Source organism: Macrobrachium nipponense, chromosome 9 (assembly GCF_015104395.2).
Source record: "Macrobrachium nipponense isolate FS-2020 chromosome 9, ASM1510439v2, whole genome shotgun sequence".
Taxonomy (NCBI): domain Eukaryota; kingdom Metazoa; phylum Arthropoda; class Malacostraca; order Decapoda; family Palaemonidae; genus Macrobrachium; species Macrobrachium nipponense.
Window position 1 is genome coordinate 51,780,849 of NC_061110.1, and position 24,411 is coordinate 51,805,259.

At 37.0% G+C, this 24,411-nt stretch overlaps 1 protein-coding gene across 2 annotated transcripts in view; it reads left to right on the forward strand.

The window, feature by feature from the left end:
* The window catches only part of LOC135218377 (RNA cytidine acetyltransferase-like), a 558,384-nt gene that overhangs the window by 203,476 nt on the left and 330,497 nt on the right, over positions 1–24,411 (forward strand). For both annotated transcript variants that reach the window (XM_064254646.1, XM_064254647.1), the window contains exons 7-8: positions 4,190–4,459; positions 14,117–14,287. In XM_064254646.1, the coding sequence (XP_064110716.1) occupies positions 4,190–4,459; positions 14,117–14,287 (441 nt within the window). The remainder of the gene's footprint in view (positions 1–4,189; positions 4,460–14,116; positions 14,288–24,411) is intronic.

The following is a 24,411-nucleotide window of genomic DNA, read 5'->3' on the forward strand; positions in this document are numbered from 1 at the left end:
ACAAATTCGAAGTCTCTAGCAAAATATTTAGATTTATGGTGAATTTAAAAAAAAAATCTTTCCTTTCCCTACCGCGCGCGGATTCCTCCGCCACAAATCTCCGAAATGCATACGTCCCATTCTCGGAATATTTGCTCCGTTTCATATTAGGCATTTTCATAGAGTTTTATATATGAAATGTGCGCAATTTCATGTAGAATAAAACGAAAAATATTTGAAGGTTGTAGCTTTTCTTATTTCTGAAATAATTACATATAAAAAATATATATATAAAAAAATTTTACATTCGGTCAACTTTTACTCGTCAGATATGGTCGAGAACTGCAATTGTAAGCTAATACTCTTACAGTATAGTAATATTCAATCATTTGTCTTCATTTTGAAAGAAATTGGAAGTCTCTAGGACAATATTTAGATTTATGGTGAATTTTTGAAAAAAATATTTGTTTACGTCCGTGCGTTATGAATTCATGCATTATTTTGTGATAATATTTTCTCTGTGTTGCTTTTATTGTTTTACAATGTGTTATATACCAAAATGATTGCAATTTAGTGTACATTACAACGAAAAAAGAAAGTAACTTGTTACCTTTAAAACTGTTTTGCGCACAAGCGCGATTTGGAATACAATTATATTATGGAACTTTCGTTTTTTATTGCGCTTATCATATATCGCATTATTTATATATGATAATGATAATTTTTTTCATTTCTGATGGTTGCTTACTAAACTTCAGCCAATGACAAAAAAAGGAGCCAAAATTGAACTCTTAATCTTGAAAACTAAGCGGGCTGTAATTTTTTGAAAAAAATATTTTTTTCTCTTCCGCGCTCACTCTGAAACACCTCCGGCACACGGGAGACAATTTTTTTTTTACTGCTTCGGCGTAAGAGGGTTAAAGGCATTGAAATACCTGTCCAATCTCAGGAAACTATCACGGGTCATAATGCCAGGTACATTGGGGGTACTTAAAAAAAATTCCACCTCCAGTATTGCCTGATGTCGGCAGCAGGCATCATTCCAAAAAAAATGTGGAGCCCCAAAAAATGTGCCATGTCCGTGAAGTTGCTGCCCTGCCAGCTATAAGATAACGTTGCCCGCAGTTCATCACGGCAGTACTGAGCATAGTCCATCGTCTCTGCTACTAGGTATTCCAGCAATTACCGCATCAGAAACAGCTGAATGAACCTCAGAGCAGTTAGAGGAACAGGTACGGTGAGTACAGTTGCTGCCATGAATGGGTGCATGTTAGGTGGGGTCCTCCGACCACCCCTCGTCACTTTAGGAGGAACGGCCTTCACCTACAATAGCGCGACGTTGCGACCTTCTACACGCACGGCGCACGTGCTCGGGTACGGTTTCGCACTCTAATCCCCCCCCCCACTGGCCCATCTCCCTCGCTTTCGCCCTTGCTTTCTGTTTCGTCCTCAACAACAAAACTCGACAACTCCCTAGACTCCCCCTCATATGCACTAAAACCACTAAATTCCAACTCACTTTCAGCCTGTGACTCCCGTATGGACATTGGGGGCAAATATTAATCACTTACATCGGGAGTCCTTGTTACCAGATGACCAACTGCCATCAAAATGAGGACTTGCGAGCTGCTCTCAATCGAGCTCCAACAAGTAATCGTCAATGTCCTTTTGTTGGAGGCCTCCCACATGTCTATGAATGCCCCTCAGGACACCCCGATGACTCCTAGGGGTTGCAAAAGGCACACGATGTGGTGCTTGGACACTTTCGGCCACACAAGGGTGCACGAAACGGCGTCGAGAAGCTGGGTCATTTTGGTTGCTTGGTCCCTCTCCAGCATCCAAGTCCAAAGTACGTCTCAGACAATCCCTACCGACAGGCAAAACGCGCCTTTCGCGCTCCATTCGACGTTGAGACATCTCTATGTACATCTTGTACCACCACAAATACTTAAACTCGCAAAAGTTTGGCAAAACACAAATGCGACAAAAGATCACTCTCGGATGACGCATCGCTGATGCTTGCTGGTGCGAGAAGAAAGCAATTCGCGCATGGGCGGCTGGGTAACGCTTGTAAACAAAACAACAGCTTGATCCGTGAACTCCCAGCATCACTCAAGGCGCGTGATTGAAAATTTTTTGCCATGTAGGCCTATAACTTATTTTTCCATGAATATTTAAAAAAACATTTTTAGCTTTGATGTACTTTATGTCAATTATGCACCCGACAGACAATTTTTGTCGACGTAAAATACGTCCAATAGGTGTTTAAGGGTTAATAAAACGTCACTCAATAACTATGTGATTTTAAGTGACCGGAGTTAATTTTAGTGACTGGAGAAGCGTTTTAGAAGCTATTCAGGGTTACAAACCAAAAAATAATATTGTACAACAAAGTAAGTTGTTACTTCATAAGTTATATAATAATAGGAAGAATGTAGAAATATGTTAGATCCCTGCCCATATAGGGATCAAAGGTAAGGAAGAGGCTGACAAAGCAACTAAAGAAGCAACACATACGGTACAATCAAATGTAAATATCCCTTTTTTTTATTGTAACACTCACAAAGGTGAGTATTTTAAGTAAATGGCAATAGTATATATGGAATGAAGAACCAGAGTAATTCTGACATGTCTCCATATAGGTATTGTGTGAGTACCCAAAGTATGCCCAACAGCAACTATCATCTTTTGTAAATAAATCAATGAAGGAAATTTTGTCAGAATCTTTTGCATTTTCAGTTCTGATTTTGATGTTAATGGGAACTGTGATTTATTTAATTAATAAAATATGAAAATAAGTAAAAAATAAAAGCATTTATTGAATTAAAATTTTTTTTTTAAATGTTACTTATTCTAAATTTTAATACTAGTACCCTATATCCCTATATTAGTGTATAGTATGGAAGCATGAGTAAATGTATTTATTGTGTGTGCGTGCTCCAGTATGAGAGCATATGCCTTTGTGCAGTTTTTAATTTTAATTTTAGTTCATTCATAATCATACTCAATTATCTATTTGGTCCTAGTGCTTGGCCTCAGACCTAGACCTGGTATATTATTCTAATCCTTTTGGCTAGCCTGATGAGAGCTGAACGTCAGCTCAATGATCTGGTTACTACTTTAATAATAATAATAATAAATGGTCGAAGGCTCCAAACAAAGAGAAAATGAACTGCCTAAAGATTCTAAAGTGACTGAGCTACAGGTACTTCATATGTTGCCAAGTGTGTATATAAATGAGGGACTACTGATACTGTAATATAGATCAAATTTAAGTATATAATATGAAGTATGAAGTATACTTAACTCAATAAATAATCTCTGTTGATTTAATGATATTTATGTTATAGACTCAGCCTTTCTGCTACATGTATTTCAGTGCTGTAATGAAAGTGCATGACTGCAAAGCTATTCTTTTGCTTAGGCATTATGTAACTTTATTTAATAACTGGGTGTAGCCCACAAATGAACTAATTGAATGCATCTAGAAGCTTCATTTCCTTATCAGAACTGAATGGAAAACTTTTTATTTTTGAGTATTTTTACCAAATTCTTCAGCAATAAAATGGAAAGTTGAATTGAAGTGATTTACTAATAAAAACTGAATATTAAAGACAAAGGTATTGCCTCTTATAAGCACCTATGAGGAAGTTACAGATTTGTGAACAAATCACTTGAAAACTTACTGTATACTAATGGTCATGTAAGAGGAAAATGTTGGAAGTCCAGATATATTAAAATTAAATTGTGTTGTTTTGTCTTATATGTCACATGTATGTGTTAAATATTTGTTACTATTAAACATGATGTCGATCCATATTAGTGACCAAGATTTGAATAGATTTCCAGAGTATCTTTAATAACCTAAAAATAATATATGCCTCATATTTGTTTATGATAAAATATCAATAATAAACCTAAAAGTGTAACTTTATCTAAATCAACTTTCAGTATGATTAATATTTTAAAAAGTTCCTAAAAATTTAGATAAAAATTAGACCTTTTAGGGGAGTAATTGCACCAGCCTGGATACCTATTATAAGTCTGAATATCAAAATCAGAATAAAAAAATACTTAAAAGAGCCTAAAATGCATCAGATAAGTTCTTCATATGGTGGTTTAGTATAAGAAATACTAAAGCTATAAATACAGTAGTATAAACCAAGTTACCAGTACCTTCAGGATTTTCATAAAACCTTTTCTTTCACAGTACATCTTACCAAATGAGAGCCATTGCTTGGGTCAAGCAGAAATAGTTGTTATTGATGAAGCTGCAGCCATCCCGCTACCTCTTGTTCAGAAACTTCTTGGGCCATATTTGGTTTTCCTGTCCTCGACTGTGTCTGGATATGAAGGAACAGGGAGATCTCTATCCCTGAAACTGATAGATCAGCTGAGAAGAGAGGCACACTGTAAGCAGACTGAGAAAAATTCAGGTGAAGAAACCCAGACTACAGTGTTAAGCAGAGTCTTGCAAGAGGTAAGAAACCTTATTATAGAGATTAAACTTAAGTGATGATCCGTCAGGCTTTTCAAAATGTCAGCAGTGACTAATTCTGTAGTTCAAGGGAGGATCAAATGCAAATGCTTAGACTAGATGCTTTTCATCTCCAGTGTTTCACCTATGAATGTTTGATGCATGAAAATATTCTTTAGCAATTACATCAATTTACTCTCATTTAAAATGTGTCATAAGACTGTGTTAAATTATTGTGATTATATTTTGCATTTAACTATTTCTGTTTATTTTGTTAATGATAAATCAGTAGTCTGATTAAGCCATTGTTTATTTATAATAACAATGATTGGTGGTGCTGTGCACAGATGTGCTTGAGATAAATGGCATGCAATAGAGAGTTTATATTGATATAGGTGTTATCATATTACTAATAGTAACGCGGTCTATGAAGGTGACCATAAAAAGAAGTAATGGATATTTTTATGAAGATAAAGCGTTTTTGCAGAGTACAAACAATTTTTTTGTAGTTGTTCCACAACTGGTGAAGGTCCCTTTATTTTTTAGCTTTGACCACCTTTGAAATATATATTTGCATTGCTCCTTTATTCCTTGTCCATGTATTTTATATGGATGTTTTGTGTGTCTTCAGTATATTTTTTTTTGCATGTATGAACATCGACTTGCATTCATGTAGGGTTGAAGGGAATTGTGTACTTCCCCATCTCTTCTGGCTTTTGCACTTTGTTTTTTGAATTTCCATCTGGTCAAATATGGACCTAGACTACATTTGAATCCAGAAAACTAAGTGCAAAAACCAGAGTAGATTGGAAAGAACATGTGGGTGTTCATGCATGAAAGAAACAAATTGACTGAAGATACACACATCTTTATAAGTAATAGATGAACAATGCAAATTTTATTTCAAAGATGGTCTAAGCTGAAAAAAAAACCCTACATCAGTTATGGAACAGTTTAAAAGAAATAGTTTGTAATTTTTCTTTATTTCATGAGACTTAATAAGGATATTTTTCTTGTTACTTCCATGTCTACTACAGCTTTGATTGTGAATTTCTTGATGTTATTTACATTGCTTTTCACCATATGCCCAAACCATCTTAATCTTGGAAATTTCAGTATTTTCCAGCCAAGGCACTCATTATATCTCCATTTCCTTATCAGTAAGATCAACCCCCAACCTCAATCTAGCCATGAATCTTAGCATTCAATAGTCTTTTCTTTTCAAAATCTCCATTTTCTACATGAGCACCTAAACTTCTTTTGCTCAAAGTATGTAATGCAGACCTTATGCATGAGGTTTGTTTGTTTGAATTAGGGCGACCAGACGTCCCTGGAAACCATTTTCAGTGACCTGTCCCCGGCTACTGCTGTCCCTGAAAATGTCCTCAGTTTTCACTGTAACTGAAAGATCCGAAATTGGAATACAGGAAAAAAAAATTGTTGACCAAACGATACTTCATAGTTGCACACTGTACTACTTGCACACTGTATGTGTAGTACATTGTATATAACTATAGTCGATTCATTTAAGGTAGATTCTTGCGCCTATGAGACGTTTGTTTGGCGTCCTCTGATTGGCTGGTACTGGGAGGTAGGCCGCTCGCTCAGTCTCATTAATTTCTACTGTGGCTTAGAAAACTACCAATAATATGTTTATATTTCTTCAATCAACTCACGCTTTGCTCAAGATAGGAAAATTTTGGTCATACCATAGGATTTGGTATTAATTGTACAACTAAGTCATCTTTTCCTGAAATCAATAAGATAAAACACAAAGGAATTACAACAAGTAAAAGTGAAAAGAGAAGCATTTAATTCTTTATACCTGTTTTTATTTATCATCGGATTTTGCATCATTAACGCGATTAAGATAAAATAAAACTTGTTTTTTCATACAACAAATTCATCCTGAATACGCTGGTGCTTTCAGATTTTGGATGCGTGTAAAATGTGAGGAGAAAATGGAAAATATGTCTTATTATGTTGCATCAGTAAATGATTCAAGTTTGACGGTATTGCTGAGAGAAAGATCTGCAAGGCGTCGTCGTTGCGTTTGTCGTCTCAGCGAGAGATTTGAGTTGCCAATTAGCGATATAAAAGTTTGCAGTTTCGACAATATTTACCATGTTATATTATTACATTTTCTGAAAATAAATACACAGAATTTCCATTATAACTGTCGAACATTTTAAATCAAATATCATATAGTATGTCTGGGCATATCTGATAAGGAAAAAAAATAATAATAATCAGATGGATGCATCTGGTATGTTAGCTCAGACCCATGCGGGCTGCTGGGCATTCAATCCAGCAAAGAAGTTGAACTCGTGGAAAGACGACTTCACACTCTTCAACTCAGCCTAAACTTTAATCAGGTTGTCTCAAGATATTGTTTCTAATTTTATTTTATGAATATATTTTCAAATGAAAGAGACATCAGAGACTTATTTGAGTGATATGAAATAATAATCTCAGTGAAATAATAAACAACAAATAATCAAGAGAGATAGATTTCCAATCAGGCTGAGTCAAGTACGGCTGCAAAATAATAAGACATGTTCTTCATTTTCTCTTCAAATATTACACGCATCCAAAATCTGAAAGCACCAGCATATGCAGGGTGATTTTATTATATGAAAATACAAGTTTTAATTCATCTTGATCGTATGACTTATTAAAAATCCGATGATAAATAAAAACAGGTGTAAAGATTGAAATTTTTTCTCTTCACTTTTATTCGTTGTAATTCCTTTGTGTTTTATCTAATTGGCTTCAGGAAAAGATTATTTAGTTGTACAATAAATACCGAATCCTTTGGTATGACCAAAACTTTATTATATTTTGGAAAACGTGAGATATATGAAGAAATATAAACATACTGCATGTTTTCTAAGTCACAGACGAAAATATGACACAATGAGCGAGCGGTCTACCTCCCGGTACCAGCCAATCAGAGGCCGCCAAACAAACGTCTCGTAGGCGCAAGAATCTACCTTAAATGAATCGACTATAGGGGAATGATAAGCAGCCTTGTATGGCATAATATGGGAGATTACCTTCCAAGAACATAAAACCAAACTTCCCACCTAACAATTGTCAGTATTGGCATACATGTCCTTGACTACCTCCCTTCCCAACAGTACCACTCTGTCATCAAGCGGTGTTTTACCCATAGATAATTTTAATACTGTTCAATTAAATTATAACCTACCTTGATTTAATCAGTTGAATTTTTTTTTATAAAATTTCTTTGCAATTCATGATAAATAGGGCGAGAGAAAATTTTGAACACTGCTTTATGAATGGTAAGAGCAGTGTCCCTGTTTTAGTTTTTCAGTGATAAAAACATGTCATGTTTTGGAGGTTTTATGCCTCTGAACTGAAAATGTCCTGGATTTTGTCTCAGAAATCTGGTTACCTTAGTTTTGAATGCTTTTTTTGCTTATGGGAAATCTCTTTCGAAAACCTTTTCATTTATCTTTTTGCATGTTAATCCAAAGATTATTGATCTTTTAATCAATTATATATTTCTAATTACCAGGACCTTAGAGCACTTTCCGCTTCATCCAGGTTCTTGATGCTATTTTTGCTATTTTTCTTACCACTCTCTCATCTCAGATCTGCTTCACATCCAGTGTTCTGCATCTTCCAAGACCTGCTCTTCTACCACATGATATTGCTCTCTTCCTCATTTAATCTTGAATATTTTAGGCATTGAAAATTTATGGCTTACTGTGTCCTAGGAAAAGTGATTGGAAGGTTTTTTTTGTTTTGTTTGTGTATTATAGTTAATGATTAATTAATAATTATTTGAAATGAGTACATACTGATTATTTATACATTTTATTGGCATATTCTAAGCTTTTAGCTTCTTAGGTTTAGATGTCAGAATCATAGACTAGGCTACAGTAGTAACCTCTAACATAGGCTAGGCTTATTGCGAAGGGACATATGCTAAAGTCCTAATATATGCAGTAAAAATGGGGTTGAACATTACATGCAGTTGAATATTACTCAAGTATGTACAGTATTTTGCCTTTTTGGAGTCATATTTCTTCCGTCGGATCGGCGTCGTAACCCTAGAACATGTGTTGTAGGCCTGGAAATATAATTTACTGGGGTGTTTTTGTAGCGCTTGGAACGGATTAGGCATTTTACATGTAAAATGCAGTTCAAGATACGAAAAACTCATGATACGAAGGCCGCCTCGGAACAGATTAATTTCGTATCTCGAGGTACCACTGTACATGCAATACATTTAATAAAACAAATTGTGAATTAGATATCATAAAATATAAAGTAAATCAGACTGCTATCATCGAAGCCAACAAATACGCATTTTCTAGAATTCTTCTTCTGTTTTGACATTACGTATATGTTTCATTATAGCAGTCAGTAACTCTGTATCTTCATTAAGTAAAGATAGAAGAAAGAATAGAAATGAATGGTTATTATACTGTTTGGTAGTTTCATTAGTTGAAGAGAGATAATGAAAATTTATGGCTTACTGTGTGCTAGGAAAAAGGATTGCTTGGCGATTGTTTGGTACTCGTAAGTGCTGGATGTAAACAAACAGTTGGAAAGTTTTTTTTTGTTTGTGTTTGTATTATAGTTAATGATTAATTAATAATTATTTGAAATGAGTACATACTGATTATTTATACATTATATTGGCATATTCTAAGCATTTAGCTTCTTAGGTTTAGATGTCAGAATCATAGACCAGGCTACAGTAACAACTACTAACATAGGCTAGGCTTATTGCAAAGGGACATATGCTAATGTCCTAATATATGTAGTAAAAATGGGGTTGAACATTACATGCAGTTGAATATCACTCAAGTATGTACAGTATTTTGCCTTTTTGGAGTCATATTGCTTCCGTCGGATCGGTGTCGTAACCCTAGAACATGTGTTGTAAGCCTGGAAATATAATTTACTTGGGTGTTTTTGTAGGGCTTGGAACGGATTAGGGATTTTACATGTAAAATGCAGTTCAAGATATGAAAAACTCATGATACGAAGGCCGCCTCGGAACGGATTAATTTCGTATCTCGAGGTACCACTATGTATATATATATATATATATATATATATATATATATATATATATATATATATATATGTATATATATACGTATATACGTATATATAGTATATATATATATATATATATATATATATATATATATATATATATATATATATAGATATATATATACGTCATATATATATATATATATATATATATATATATATATATATATATATATATATATATGTATGTATGTATATATGTATATGTATATGTGTGTGTATATATATGATCATCTAATCTATATATTCTAGTATATCGATATATATAAATATATCTATTATATATATAATATATATATATACTATATGGATTGTATCATGTGTATATGTGGTATAATGTGTATATGTATATTATTATATAATATATGTATATTATATATTATATGTAATCTATATATAATATCTATCATATCTTCTATATCTATATAATTAATATATATATATATATATATAGTGTAATATATATATATATCTATATATCTTTATATATCTATATATCTATATATCTATATATCTATATCTATATATCTATCTATTTATATCTATATATATATATAGGATATATAATATTATATATTATATATATATTTTAATATAATATAATAAATATATATAGATTATCTATATAGATATTTCTATAGATAATATATAGATTATATCTTATATATATTAATATATATCTTAATATATCTCTATAGATATATATCTCTATAGAATATATATATCTATCTATTATTATCTATATATATTATAATCTATATCTATGTATATATTATATCTATATTCTTAGATATATACATATATATACATATATACTACATATATATACATATATATCTCATAATATCGATATATTCTCTATCGTTATCTCTATATTATATATATATCATATCTATATAGTCTAGATAATAAATTATATATATAATATTATATAGAATATAATAGATATATATAATATATATTCACTTTATATATATAAAATATTATATATATATATAATAATAGAATATTATATATATAGAGATTTATAATATATAGATTATATATAAATCAATCGAGATATAGATATATATGATATACTATATATATATATATATATATATATATATATATATATATATATATATATATATAGATATATATATATATATACATATATATACATATATATACTATATATATATATATATATATATATATATATATATATATATATATATATATATATATATAGTATATATATATATATATATATATATATATATCTATGTATTATATACATACATTATATATACATATATATATATGAATAATTATCACATCGAACCTATGATCCATTTTATATATCAATTCAAGCTACAAATGTCCTTTAATATCTAAATTCACTTTACCTCCCAAATGATATATTTTCATATATGTACCGAAGGGGAATTTTTTTAAGTTGTTGATAATTTCGTCCCCCATGGGATCGAACCACCGTCCAGGTGGACGGGGACGAAATCAGGACAGTCAGCGTCTCTGTTGGCTGATTGGATAGCGTCACTGACTGTCCTGATTTCGTCCCCGGCCACCTGGACGGTGGTTCGATCCCATGGGGGGATGAAATTATTATCAACTTAAAAATTCCCTTCGGTACATATATGAAAATATATCATTTGGGAGGTAAAGTGAATTTAGATATTAAAGGACATTTGTAGCTTGAATTGATATATATATAATATATATATATATATATATATATATATATATATATATATATATGTATATATATATATATATACATATCATATACTATATATATATATATATAATAAAAGGAGCCCATAAAAATGACAAAATATAGAGAAAATACTATATTTCAGAGACTGCTGTCTCCCTCTTCAGGTAGATGAATGAGGAAAGTTACAGAAAAGGTAGTATTTATACCAAGAGATCCATCCACAGGTAATCCAATTTAGGTCACTCCCACTGATAATCCTCCTTTAATCCTCTTAAGCATTGGTTGAATGAAAACTTTATTAGTGACATCTGAATCACATGTGCCCTTTGAGATGTTCGTTACCTGTCTCTATTTAACCCTTAAACGCCGACTAGACGTATTTTACGTCAACATTTTTTGTCTCTCGTGTGCCAACTGGACGTATTTTATGTCGACATACAAAAGTTTTTTTAAAAATTCGCGGAAAAATACTTTTAGGCCTATCAGCCAAAAACTCTTGAATCACGCGCCTTGGGGGATGCTGGGAGTTTACGGATCAAGGTGTTGTTTTGTTTACAATCGTTACGCAGGCGCGCAAGCGCGAATTTCTTTCTTATCGCACTAAAAAGTATCTGTGGCACATCTCTGAAATTATTTCGTCACTTTGACATAATTTTTGTACCATTTTAAATTAGCCGTTACATGGAGTATTATATATGAAAATGTGCGCAATTTTATGTAGAACACAACAAAAAATACTCATGATTGTAGCTTTTATCAATTTTGAGATATTTTCATATAAATAACAATAAGTGCCAACATTTCAACCTTTGGTCAACTTTGACTCTACCGAAATGGTCGAAAAACGTAATTGTAAGCTAAAACTCTTATATTCTAGTAATATTCAATCATTTACCTTCATTTTACAACTAATTAGAAGTCTCTAGCACAATATTTCGATTTATGGTGAATTTATGAAAAAACTTTTTCCTTACGTCTGCGCAGTAACTCTTCCGAAATAAATCATACATGCGATTGTGGTAATGTTTGCACCCTTTAAAAATTAGCCGTTACATAAAGTTTTATACATGGAAATGTGTGCAATTTTATGCACAATACAACTAAAAACTACCCATGGTTGTAGCTTTTATCAATTTTGAAATATTTTCATGTAAAAAATGATAAGTGACAAATTTTCAACCTTCGGTCAACTTTGACTCTACCGAAATGGTCGAAAAACGCAATTGTAAGCTAAAACTCTTACAGTCTAGTAATATTCAGTCATTTATCTTAATCTTGAAACAAATTCGAAGTCTCTAGCACAATATTTAGATTTATGGTGAATTTAAAAAAAAAACTTTCTTTCCCTCCACGCACGGATTCTCCGCCACAAATCTCTGAAATGCGTACGTCCCATTCTCGGAATATTTGCTCCGTTTCATATTATGCATATCATAGAGTTTTATATATGAAAATGTGTGCAATTTCATGTAGAATAAAAATAAAAATATTTGAAGGTTGTAACTTTTCTAATTTTCGAAATAATTGCATATAAAAAAAATATATAAAAAAATTCGACATTCAGTCAACTTTAACTCGTCAGATATGGTCGAAAACTGCAATTGTAAGCTAATACTCTTACAGTATAGTAATATTCAATCATTTGTCTTCATTTTGAAAGAAATTGGAAGTCTCTAGGACAATATTTAGATTTATGGTGAATTTTTGAAAAAAATATTTGTTTACGTCCGCGCGTTACAAATTCATGCATTATTTTGTGATAATATTTTCTCTGTGTTGCTTTTATTGTTTTACAATGTGTTATATACCAAAATGATTGCAATTTAGTGTACATTACAACGAAAAAGAAGTAACTTGTTACCTTTAACTGTTTTGCGCACAGCGCGATTTGAATACAATTATATATGAAATTTCGTTTTTGCGCTATCATATATCGCATTATTTATATATGATAATGATAATTTTTTTCATTTCTGATGGTTGCATACTGAACTTCAGCCAATGACAAAAAAAGGAGCCAAAAAATGAACTCTTAACTTGAAAACTAAGTGCGCTGTGATTTTTTTAAAAAAATATTTTTTCCGCTTCCTCGCTCACTCCGAAACACCTCCGGCACACGGGAGACAATTTTTATTTTACTGCTTCGGCGTTTAAGGGTTAATTAAGGTCGATTCGATCATCTGACTTGTGCACTAGTAGTTGCTGCTATAAATTATATGTGACAAATTCCAGTTTATTCTGTGGTTATGTTAATTTATATGGTTGAAAATAGCAGAGTTCTGTTGTCCATACTTAAACTGACTGTTTATGTTGTATTAATCTCTGGGAAAGTGATTTTCCTGTAAAACCTATGTAATATGTGTCCCAGTCTCAGGCTTACGATTTTGTAAACGCCTGTGTCCTTGGGGAACATCTTTTGTTGGACGTTAATGAGGGATTGGACTAAGGTGTTTGGGTAAGTAAATGAAAAAGGGTTAGATTTTCCGAGAGTCTGGGTCACCGTCTGAATCCTGTCCAGGTGTGAAATTTTTATTTTATTGTTGGGTGTGTTGCTGGTCTTGTCTTGAGGGAAGGTCGGTAGAAAATTACATTTGCTTTGTGAATTGCTTTCTCAATTATATGGTCAGGATACCTTAAAGACAAAAGCTGCTGACAAATTCACTACTTTAGCTATCAAGATAGGCATAGCCAGCAACCTATTCAAAATATGCGAACTACAACTGGAAAAAATTGAAGGTGAATGGCATACTCTGCCCCTATTCACATTTGGGTAGACTGACATTATTTTATGTTAGCATTACTTTTTAACTGTAAAATATAATTAAGTAGTTTCCATTTCTCAGGTAACGTTAGAGGAATCTATAAGGTACAAGAATGGGGATCCTGTTGAGGGATGGCTTCATGATATTTTGTGTTTGGAAGCTTCCATATTTGACATTCCAGTAGATTTACCACCGCCTGATAAATGTCAGTTATTTTATGTCAATAGAGACACTCTTTTTGCTTATCACAAGGTGAGTTTTCCTAATTCTTTTCTTTTGATAATATATTAAGCATTGTTAGCAAAATACTGTTATCAAGACATCGACAGGTTGTTATTATATACACTTTCATTATGGAAGAAAAATTTTTAATGCCAGTTTTTACGTTTAGGATGAATCTTACCTACTCTTAAGTTAGCTTAAATCTTTGTGCCATTAGGTGAATTCCAAATAAACAAACAGTTAATGCTTGACTGACCTGGATGGAATATCTATAACCATATGTTTCCCATCCTGTTATATTAGAATGTTGAAGTTTTTGTCAGAATTTGATCTGCCTTGCCTGTCTTCATACTGTGTAAATAGGCTCTAAATTTTGATGACATTTAGGCTGATTTTCTCCTGGATGGTATTGTGTTTGCTTTTTGTTTTGCATTAATGCCATCTACAGCAAGCAAAGATAGAGGCATTAGGTTCTGTAGGAATGAGTTTTGTATAAATCAAATACATTCGGTTGGGTATGACACAATGTGTGACCATTATTATCTTATGATGTGTGGTATTGAGAGTGATTTTTCTTCTCATTGTGAAGAATGGAAATATTGGTCTGATGAGCTGTGAATAATTTGTGAAGTTTCAGAAGATGTAAGAGACCAAAGGATTACGTAGACAGTTAGTTAGGTCTTTCCTTGCTTACTCTATTCTTTCATCTTCCTCTGGTGTTGCTTCTCTCACTCCAGATTCTTGTTCCAATATTCCCTTTATGGTTCAAGAGAAATGGATAGGTAAACTTGAAGGAAATATTAGTTTACTTCTATCATCTGGTAGATAGGCAATTGATTATATTATGGGTAATTATCGTTATTCCCCCAGTAACAGACTTTTTTCAGTTCCTACCTCAAGAGAGAAGGTGTTGGAGCCTTCGTCTGTTTGTAGCTAGCCCTCTGCACTGCCCTGCAACAGTAGGTCATCCGCTCTGCTAAAGAACCAAGATGTGTCTTAAGATGCAAGGTGGTACCCTTCAACACTTCTGTCTCACCCATCTAATGGCTGGAAATTGGCTCATTATTGTTATTATTATTGTTTAATTGCATTTTCAGGTAGTCTCAAGTGTTATTCCTTAAAGCAGATTTATGGAGTGTGACTGCTTAGTTTTATGTAAGTAACTTACCCTGTAATTATGTAGCTTAGAGTTTCTAACTCAACGGCAGCTTAAATTTTGAAAATTCGCCGTAGCAATCATCATTTCTTTATATAGGTGACTAGCCCCATTCCCTTTCAGGGTAAGAGAGAGAGGAACAACTCAGTCAAGAGCTCAATTTTGTTTCTGCTGGTTTCAGACCAACTCGTTAAAAACGGCTAGATTTTGGTTTTTGGCTTGAGTTCTTCCCAGTTTGGTGAAGTATTTTGTGCCTTGGTAGCCTTTAGCTTATGTTGTTTGATTTTGATATTGACTCATGATTTGTGTCTTTGATAATAGGAGACCTTTAGATTTCAAAATTTTTTTACTCGTTCTTGCTGCGTTGACCAAAGCATGCTATGACCCACACACCTTGTGTACAGCATGTAGGGGGTAAGTTTTGATTTAGCTTGTGAGGAATTTAGTGGGTGGGAGGAGAATCAGTGGAAAACATTAACTTCACATCTTTCTTAATTAGAGAGGAAGCATAAGAGGAAAGCGGCTTCTAGAGCCAAAACTAAGTCGTTAACTGCACAAGATGGGACTAAGAAATCAAATACAGTAATACCCTGAACTTCCATAAAGTTAGGTTCCAGACCCCCCACGCAAGGGGAATTTTCACATAAGTTTGGCACAGCCTCTAAAAATGCTGATAAATGCTTACTTTTAGATTTTTAACACTAAATGTGACCCTAATCATGCTCCCTAAGTATTAAGCTAACTTTTAAATGAAATTACAGTTATGGTAATTTCATTTAAAAGTCAGCTTAATACATTACCCTTAAAAAAAAGAAATAAATGGTGGGTAAAAATACAGAAGTATGTGAAGATTACATATATATATATATATATATATAATATATATATATATATATATATATATATATATATATACATTACTATATATACAGTGGCACCCCCCGTCCCCCCATTCACGGGGATGCGTACCAGACCCCCCCGTGAAATAGTTAGAACCCGCGAATGTTTGGAACCCCTATAAAATGCTAAAAACAGCCTATTTTGTTAGTTAAAACTCAAGAAAAACCACTAAAAATTTTCATACTTGGTTTTTTTAATAGTTTTATCACAAAAAGTGCATTTTATGATGAAATTGATAAAAAAAACCAGGAATTTGTGGATATTTCTCATAGAAAAATACCGCGAATGCGTGAATTTTCCGCAAATAATTCGGGGAAACTTTCCCGAGAGAAATCCGCGAATGTGTGAGTCCGCGAATCCGGCGAACGCGAATACGGGAGCCCCACTGTATATATGTTATGTATTTCTCTCTGCTCTCCCCCTTCCAACCAACCGATCTATTTTTAGAAGTCTTCTCAACCACTTTTAAGAAATTCTTTATTCTCTCTTTCTCTTTATTCCAAAATTCCCTTTCATGAACAAACAATGCTTTTTATTTGGACTAATACAACTTAGTTATGTGTCTATATTTTAGAACAGCTCATTTACAGTTCTAGACAGTAAATGTAAAAATAGATCAATTTAATTTAAAAGTATCTACCACTAACTACACATGAGAGAGAGAGAGAGAGAGAGAGAGAGAGAGAGAGAGAGAGAGAGAGAGAGAGAGAGAGGAATTGTCTTTATATAGGTATTAAGCTAATTTTTCAATTAATTAAAGTTATTGTAATTTTATTTAAAAGTTAATACATTACCCTTAAAAAAAAAAATAAATGGTTGGTAAAAATATAGGAGTATGTGAGGAGAATTATGTAAAAATCATTGGCTATTAATGGCAACACTCGCCCTCCTTGACATATTTGACAGTTTTGGACTTCAAGCTTCTGGTAGAGTTAAAAAGAAAGATGAGGAGGAGAGAATTTTTTATACGTATCATAATGGATCTAGATTGATACATTATTATTTTGCACTAGAAATCTACCAAATTAGCTGAAAATCACATATATGATGTAGATTGGTGTAATAAATAGATTATTGAGAATATTAAGCAAATTTGAAGTGAATTTTAATTAGTAATATTCGTTCAAAATCTTTAAAAGCTCTGTACAAGAGTATTAGCTAGATGGTATTGATTAAACTTTCAGCAGATGTTCAACCAATAAAATACTTTCATAATAATAAAGTAGCTATAATATATTACTCTAAAAACAAGAAAATTTGTTTTTCGGATTACGGGCTGAAAAATTTCCTCGTAAAAGGGATTTTGACGAAGGAAAAATCTATTTCTGGGCAAGGACCCGTGTCGCCCAGTGAAATGTCCCTTTAGCACACATTTCTAAGGTAAATATTGCTAACATTACCAGAGAAAAAAGCTAAATTGGAATGTCAGAATATTCTGACTCGCTCACCTTATATAAAAGGTGTCGGTATGGTTTCTGGGGCGAGTGAAATCACTACCAGGTGTCTCTTACCATTTAGATCCATCCTTCTACGAAATCCTCCTACCTGAGAGGGCCAATGCAAGGCCTGTTCCTAGCTACGACTACTACTAGCGCCCCCGACGCCATCACTAGCGCCTCTACCGGTCATCCTTGGAGTTAGCCTGTCAAGCTTGGGCCCAAGGGTGGGGATAAAAACAGGGTGGGATTTCACTGGGCGACACGGGCCCTTGCCCAGAAATAGATTTTTCCTTCGTCAAAATCCCTTTTCTGGGCTCAGCCTGTGTCACTTCGTGAAATAGTACTAGAGAAATGGCCACAAGCTTGAATAAGGATATAACATTAGTAAGTAAGGGAAAAAATAAAAAACATTTGAAATTTAAAGTACTGTAATCTAGAAGGACTTATGAACTATAAATGATTATAATACATACTTGAGATTAATTATGATAACTTACATTAATCTTAAAAACTAAATACAAATTCACAGATTAAAGATATGTGTGAGTAATCCTAGCATAAAAATAAGGAAAACATCACAATAAGTGCCCTTTGGCATCTAAGGCATAGAAAAGGCTACATGGTGGCAGAACCGCTGGAAGGACGTCAGTGAGCCAGTTAGAAAGGAGATCTAGATCTAATTACTAAACTACTTAAGCAGTGTCAGGAGAAACTGTGTTTCCCGCTGCCACTGCTGGGAATTTAAGAGCTTCTAAGGACTTGAGGTAGTGACGTTTGAACACTGTCAGAGATTTCCAGCCTGTATACTTTTTCAGATCATCAAAATTCATATGTTGAAAGTAGTTGATCGAGGTAGCTACTGCCCTAATATCGTGAACCTTGGGGAACGAGTTTGGGTTGGCTTGTTTAATAAAGTATAAAATCTGCTGCCTAATTCCTTTTAAGGAAATGGTGCCACCCTTTTCCCTTGTGAACAAAGGGCCAGAGGATCTCATGGCGGTCCTAGTAAGATATGCTCTTAAAGCAGTAACTGGACATAAAGAAGGGTCCTGAGGAAGGGGAAGGATCTTCCAAGGGGCCCACCTCATTAATGGATCCTCGTTTTTAGCTAAGAATTGACGATCTGGAGAGTGTAAAACTTCTCCTGAAGGGAGAAATTCTATATGACCTGAGTCTCTAGACAGAGCCAACAGTTCAGATACCCTGGCTCCTGAGGCCAGACTTAGAAGAAATAATGTTTTCCTCAGGAGGGGCAAGAAATCACATGAGTTGTTATCAGTGTCTGAGGCCAGTTTGAGAACATCATTCAAGAACCATGACATGGAAATAGGCCTCTCTGATGGTCTGAGTCTAGCACAGGCTCTAGGGATAGATAAAAAGTAGGAGTCTGTTAGATCTATTTTAAAACCATACTGGAAGATCTTCTTTAGTGCTGATTTAGTAGTAGTAATAATACTGGCTGCTAAACCTTTTTCAAATGATGATCTAAAGAAGGAAATAGCCAGGTTGGTAGTCATGGTTTGAGATTCGGTCCCCCTCAGAAAATTGGCTAGTTTCTTAACAGCCGAGTCATATTGACGAAGGGTCGATTCTCTTTTATCCGATTCTAGGAATAGGATGTTTTGAGGATCGATATCCACATCCCTTTTAGCTGCGAACTTCATGAAGTCCATAAAGTTAGGGTTTTGAGAATTCCTGAGGAAGCGAACACAGTCTTCATTTGCACTAGTTGGGATAGCTTGGGATTGGGAATCCGTTGAGTCCGGAGACCCAATTCCAATAGGAGTGGGAACCAGTTGCTCTTGGGCCAATTGGGGGCTACTAGGGCGACTTGTCCCTTGAAGGTCCTGAGTTTGCACAGTACTTTCAGAAGAAGATTCACTGGAGGAAAGATGTAGATCTTCTTCCATTGATTCCAGTTTATGGCCATGGCGTCTGTGGCATAACCAGAGGGTCCAGGTTGGGAGCCACATAGCAGGGAAGCTTGTGGTTCGACTCTGTGGCGAAAAAATCCACCTGGAGCCCTGGAATCTGTTGACAGATCCAATTGAATGACCACCTGTCCAGAGACCATTCCGACTCTAGAGGGACTGAGCGAGACAAGGCATCTGCTATCACGTTCTTCACTCCCGCTAGGTGTGTGGAGGACAGGTGCCATTTGTAGTTGGCTGCCAGAGAAAATATGGCTATCATGACATGGTTCACATGGCTTGACTTGGAGCCTCCTCCGTTGATGCAGTGTACTACTACTGCACTGTCCAACACCAGCTTGATGTGAGATCCCTTGGCTGGCTGAAGTCTTTTCAGAGTGAGGAATACCGCCAAAGCCTCCAGTACATTGATATGGAGCCGGGGGAATGGAAGGGACCAAGTCCCTTGTACCTTTTTGTACTGAGAGTACCCTCCCCAGCCGCTTAGTGAAGTATCCGTGTGGATAACTAATGTCGGCGGAGAGAATTGGAGAGGAATTGACTTTGATAAATTCCTGACCTCCGCCCAAGGGCGGAGGCGTTTGCAAAGTATCGCCAGGATAGCGGACAACTTGTCCCGGGACTTGTTGTTTGCCCTCGAACGCCAGACATGATTTATGTCCTTGAGTTTTGCCTTCAGCAGAACGTCTGTTACTGAGGCGAATTGAAGAGAGCCTAGGATCCTTTCCTGGCTCCTCCGGGATGTCTGTTTGCACTTGAGAAATTGCCTGGTTGCTTTGGCTATTTCTTTTCTCTTTGATGACGGAATTGATAGAGTGTGAGAGTTTAAGTCCCACTGAATGCCGAGCCACTGAAAGCGAGAGTCCGGTGTTAACTGGGACTTGGTCTTGTTTATCTGGAACCCTAAGTGTTCCAGAAACTGTATTACTTTGACCGTTGCTTTGTGGCATTCTTCGATGCTTGTTGCCAAACAAGCCAATCGTCCAGGTACGCAACTACCATTATCCCCTGAGACCTGAGTTGTTGAACTACTGTCTATGCTAATTTCGTAAATACCCTGGGGGCTACATTTAGCCCGAAGGGCATTACCTTGAAGGAGAATGCCTGGTTCCCTAGCCTGAAACCTAAGTACGGGCGGAAGTGTCTTGCCACTGGAACATGATAGAATGTGTCCGTAAGATCGATAGAGGTGGTGACGGCCTCACGGGGAAGTAAGGTCCGCACCTGCGAGATAGGCAACATCTTGAACTTGTCGCAAAGAATGAATAAGTTTAGACGGGACAAGTCTAGAATTATTCTTCGTTTGGTTGAGCCTTTCTCTGGCACACTGAACAAGCGACCTTGAAACTTTTAAATGCCTGACTTTTGACACTACCCCTTTCTGAAGGAGTTCTTGGGCATACTCCATCAATTCCATTGTTGGTTGTTGATAGAAGATCTTGGATGGAGGAGGGCCTTTGGTCCAGCTCCATCCTAGGCCTTTGGACACAATGCTCTGTGCCCAGCTGCTGAACCTCCATCTGTGGCGAAAGAGGAACAGTCTCCCTCCTACCTGAGGGTTCTCACTGGCTCGGGGCAGGTCGAGACCTGCACCCTCCCCGTAAGTGCTTCCCTCGGCTGGATGCTCTTCCGCCACCTCTCTGGCGAAAGGCACCTCTAGCCCTGCTGCCTCTTCCGAACCTATTGAAAGGTTGGAACGACTGGCCCTCAAACACTGGGTTGAAGGCCGGAGAGACAGCAAAGGAGGTGGAAGCTTGACCTTGAGGAGTCAGCAGCAGAAATTGTTGTTGAGGCTGTGCCTTTGATGTAGAAGGCTGTGCCACTTGAGAAACTGGCACTACCTGAACTACCTGCTGTTGCTGGGGAGCCTGGAAAGGCTGGAATTTCCTAGGCTTTTTGGATTTCTTGGATGAAGAAGTCGACTCCGGCGTCCTCTTACTGGAGAGGCCCCAGCGGACCTTAAGACTCTGGTTGAGTCTTGTCGCCTCATGCTGAACCGAATTGACAACTGATTCCGGGAAAAGGTCGGCACCCCAGATCGAAGCCGCCAGCAACTTATTCGGTTCGTGGCGGATGGTGGCTTCCTGCAGAACATGTTTCCTGCAGTTACGCCTCGCCACAATGAAATCGTACAAATCACATTGTACAGTGTGTAAATATGATTTGGCTATTAATTTGAACAGAGGTTCGTTACCATAAGTAACAGCCGAAACCTCCGTCATGACCAGGGTATTGAGAGATCTGGATAGCCTTGTACGCGCGTCAAATTCAGCCTGAATGAGACTGTCTGCAAGTCTGGGAAGCCGTTCGCTGAACTGTATGATTTCGCAGTCCGGCTTTAATTTCCCAACCGAAAAGGTGGCCGGGAGATCTGCCCATAGATCTTCCATACCAGGAAGGAGGAGTGACGTGGGCTCTGTTTCCCGGAGCTGTGGTATCGGCTCGTCTCTCATAGTGGCCTGCATCGTTAACTCTGTCACCTTTGTGGTGAACGGAATGGGAGTCTCTCCATCCACCACAAACATGGTGAAAGCGCTCTTAAACGCTTGCATCCTGGTATTAATGCAATCCCAGTCTTCCAGGCTTCTTAGCCAGTCACGGTGGGCTTGATCCCGACTGAAGATGACGGTCTCTTTTGGGATCTTATCCTCCCTCCTCATAGCTGCCTCCGTAGGGCGGGCGTAACCAATGAAGGGGGGTTGCAGGTTTGCTGGGTGGAACTCGAAGTCCTCTAGCCTTCGAGTTCCACAGTCCGCCAGCATTAGCATCCCGTCCTTAAAGGGGGCATAGGATGATATCCTCCAGGGATTACCCCCCGTGTAAGGAGGGAGGGTGTTGTAGTCCGGCATGGCCTGAGCTGCCACACCGGGCTGAGGAAGAGCTGTCATAGGGTTCTCCCGGAGACCTGCAATGAGGTTCTCCTGACTGGCCAGCCTTTCCGAGATGTCCCTGATTGACTGACCTGACTCCTCAAAGGAAGACGAGATGTGAGAGACCATCTCCTGGAACTTGTCCTGAACCAAGTTCCCCACCAGACTACCCATTTGCTGCATAATGTTTGCAGTAAAGGCGTCCGAATCAAAGGAACTAGGTTCCTGCTTCTCTCTGGGAGTCTTAGGGCATGTTCCTGTAGAGGTTGAAGGCTAAGGATCAGACAGGAGCTGAGCCTTGTCTCTGGAGGACTTCCCTCTGGACCCTTTAGAGTGAGAAGACGACTTGGGCTTCTCTGCTCCAGGATGGTGAGCCGGAGTCTTTTGAGAACCGCTCGAAGCCGCCTTCTTAGACAGCGTCTTTTCAAGCGTCTTCACTTCACGCTTCCCTTTGACTTTAGGGATAGCCTGGGTGGACTTCGGTCTAACCGAAAGTCCATCCTCCGAGAATCCTTGGAAGGATGAAGAAGAAGGGATAGGGGAAGAAGATCCAGAATGGCCAAAGGGTAAACCTTGAGCCCCTACCAAACCTGCCTCACTCAACTTCCTACCTGCTGCCTTTACCGCCATGGGCTCGAGGTCCAGATTCAGAGTTGCCACTTCTTCTACGATCTCTTGGTTTCCAGGGTCTTCCAAGGCTTGAGCAACTTGATGTTGAATGGTGGCGATGTACGGGGCCGCCGCTTCCGGGTCGACATAGGAAGTCGCCTTGCCGCCGGGGAAGACCAAAGCAGCCATCTTCTTGTCAAGAATGTAGGGCTGCCCTTTGGTAACATTCCTACTGAATCCACCGACCCAGGCCCTTAAGGTGGTTTGGGCGGCGTCCCTGACCGCTTGAGCAGCCTGAAAGAGAGGGTCAGTATAAATACTAAGCTACTTAAGACTAAATTATATTATCACTTGTAATGATATATCACTTATAAGAATTGTATACATATAAGCCAAAATTATACATGATAATTTGTTATCCGGAAGAGTACTTACTCCGGAGGTAACCTGATCTACCAAATCGTAGCATATGGAGCAACTCTCATGATGCCAGACAGCTATCTCCCCATAGCAGATGGTGCAGACAGCATGCGTGCGGCAGACCTCGTGCCCACAGGGGTCCTGTAGGACAGTGTTACAGCCAGATTCCTGGCAATGGGTGGCCTGTAAGTGAACAGATACATGAGTATCGACACTAACTAATTGGACTAAGTCCAAGAAGTGATATATCTTAACACCGGAGAACACCGGAGTTATTTGACAGAATAAGGATTAGCCCTCTACTTGCTCCCCTGCCGTGAGTGGTGGGTGCCCGATAGAACTGGTAAACTAGTTTCAGTGCGTTTCCGGTGTTGCCGGAGGACGGAAATTCACCGAAGCAGTTAACTAGTCCATACGCCGGAACGAGGAGTACGAGAACGGCGGGGAGGAGCAGGTGGGGGCCAGTAAAAAACTTTGGCGGAGGAGCGTAACTCCGCCGTAACAGAATCAAGATAAGCAGGTGGAGAACCCGGATGGTGAGCGGGGACTCCGCCGACTTAGCAGAATATAAAGAATGTAAATAATCAAAATTGAAATAAAGGTAACATATATAACGAGAAAACATGCGGCGGAGCTTCTCTGCAGTCACCACACCTGAGGTCTGGCGGAGTCAGAGGGACCAGCCGCCGGAGCGGGATGGAGGAGTGGAGACTCGGGGTGAGAGAGAGCTCGATCGGAAGCCGAGGAGGTCCGAGCGCAGCTGAGCCGGGTGGCCAGCTAAGACCGACCGCACAGGGAGCCCCCCTTGGTACCGAAGAGTAAGAGCGGT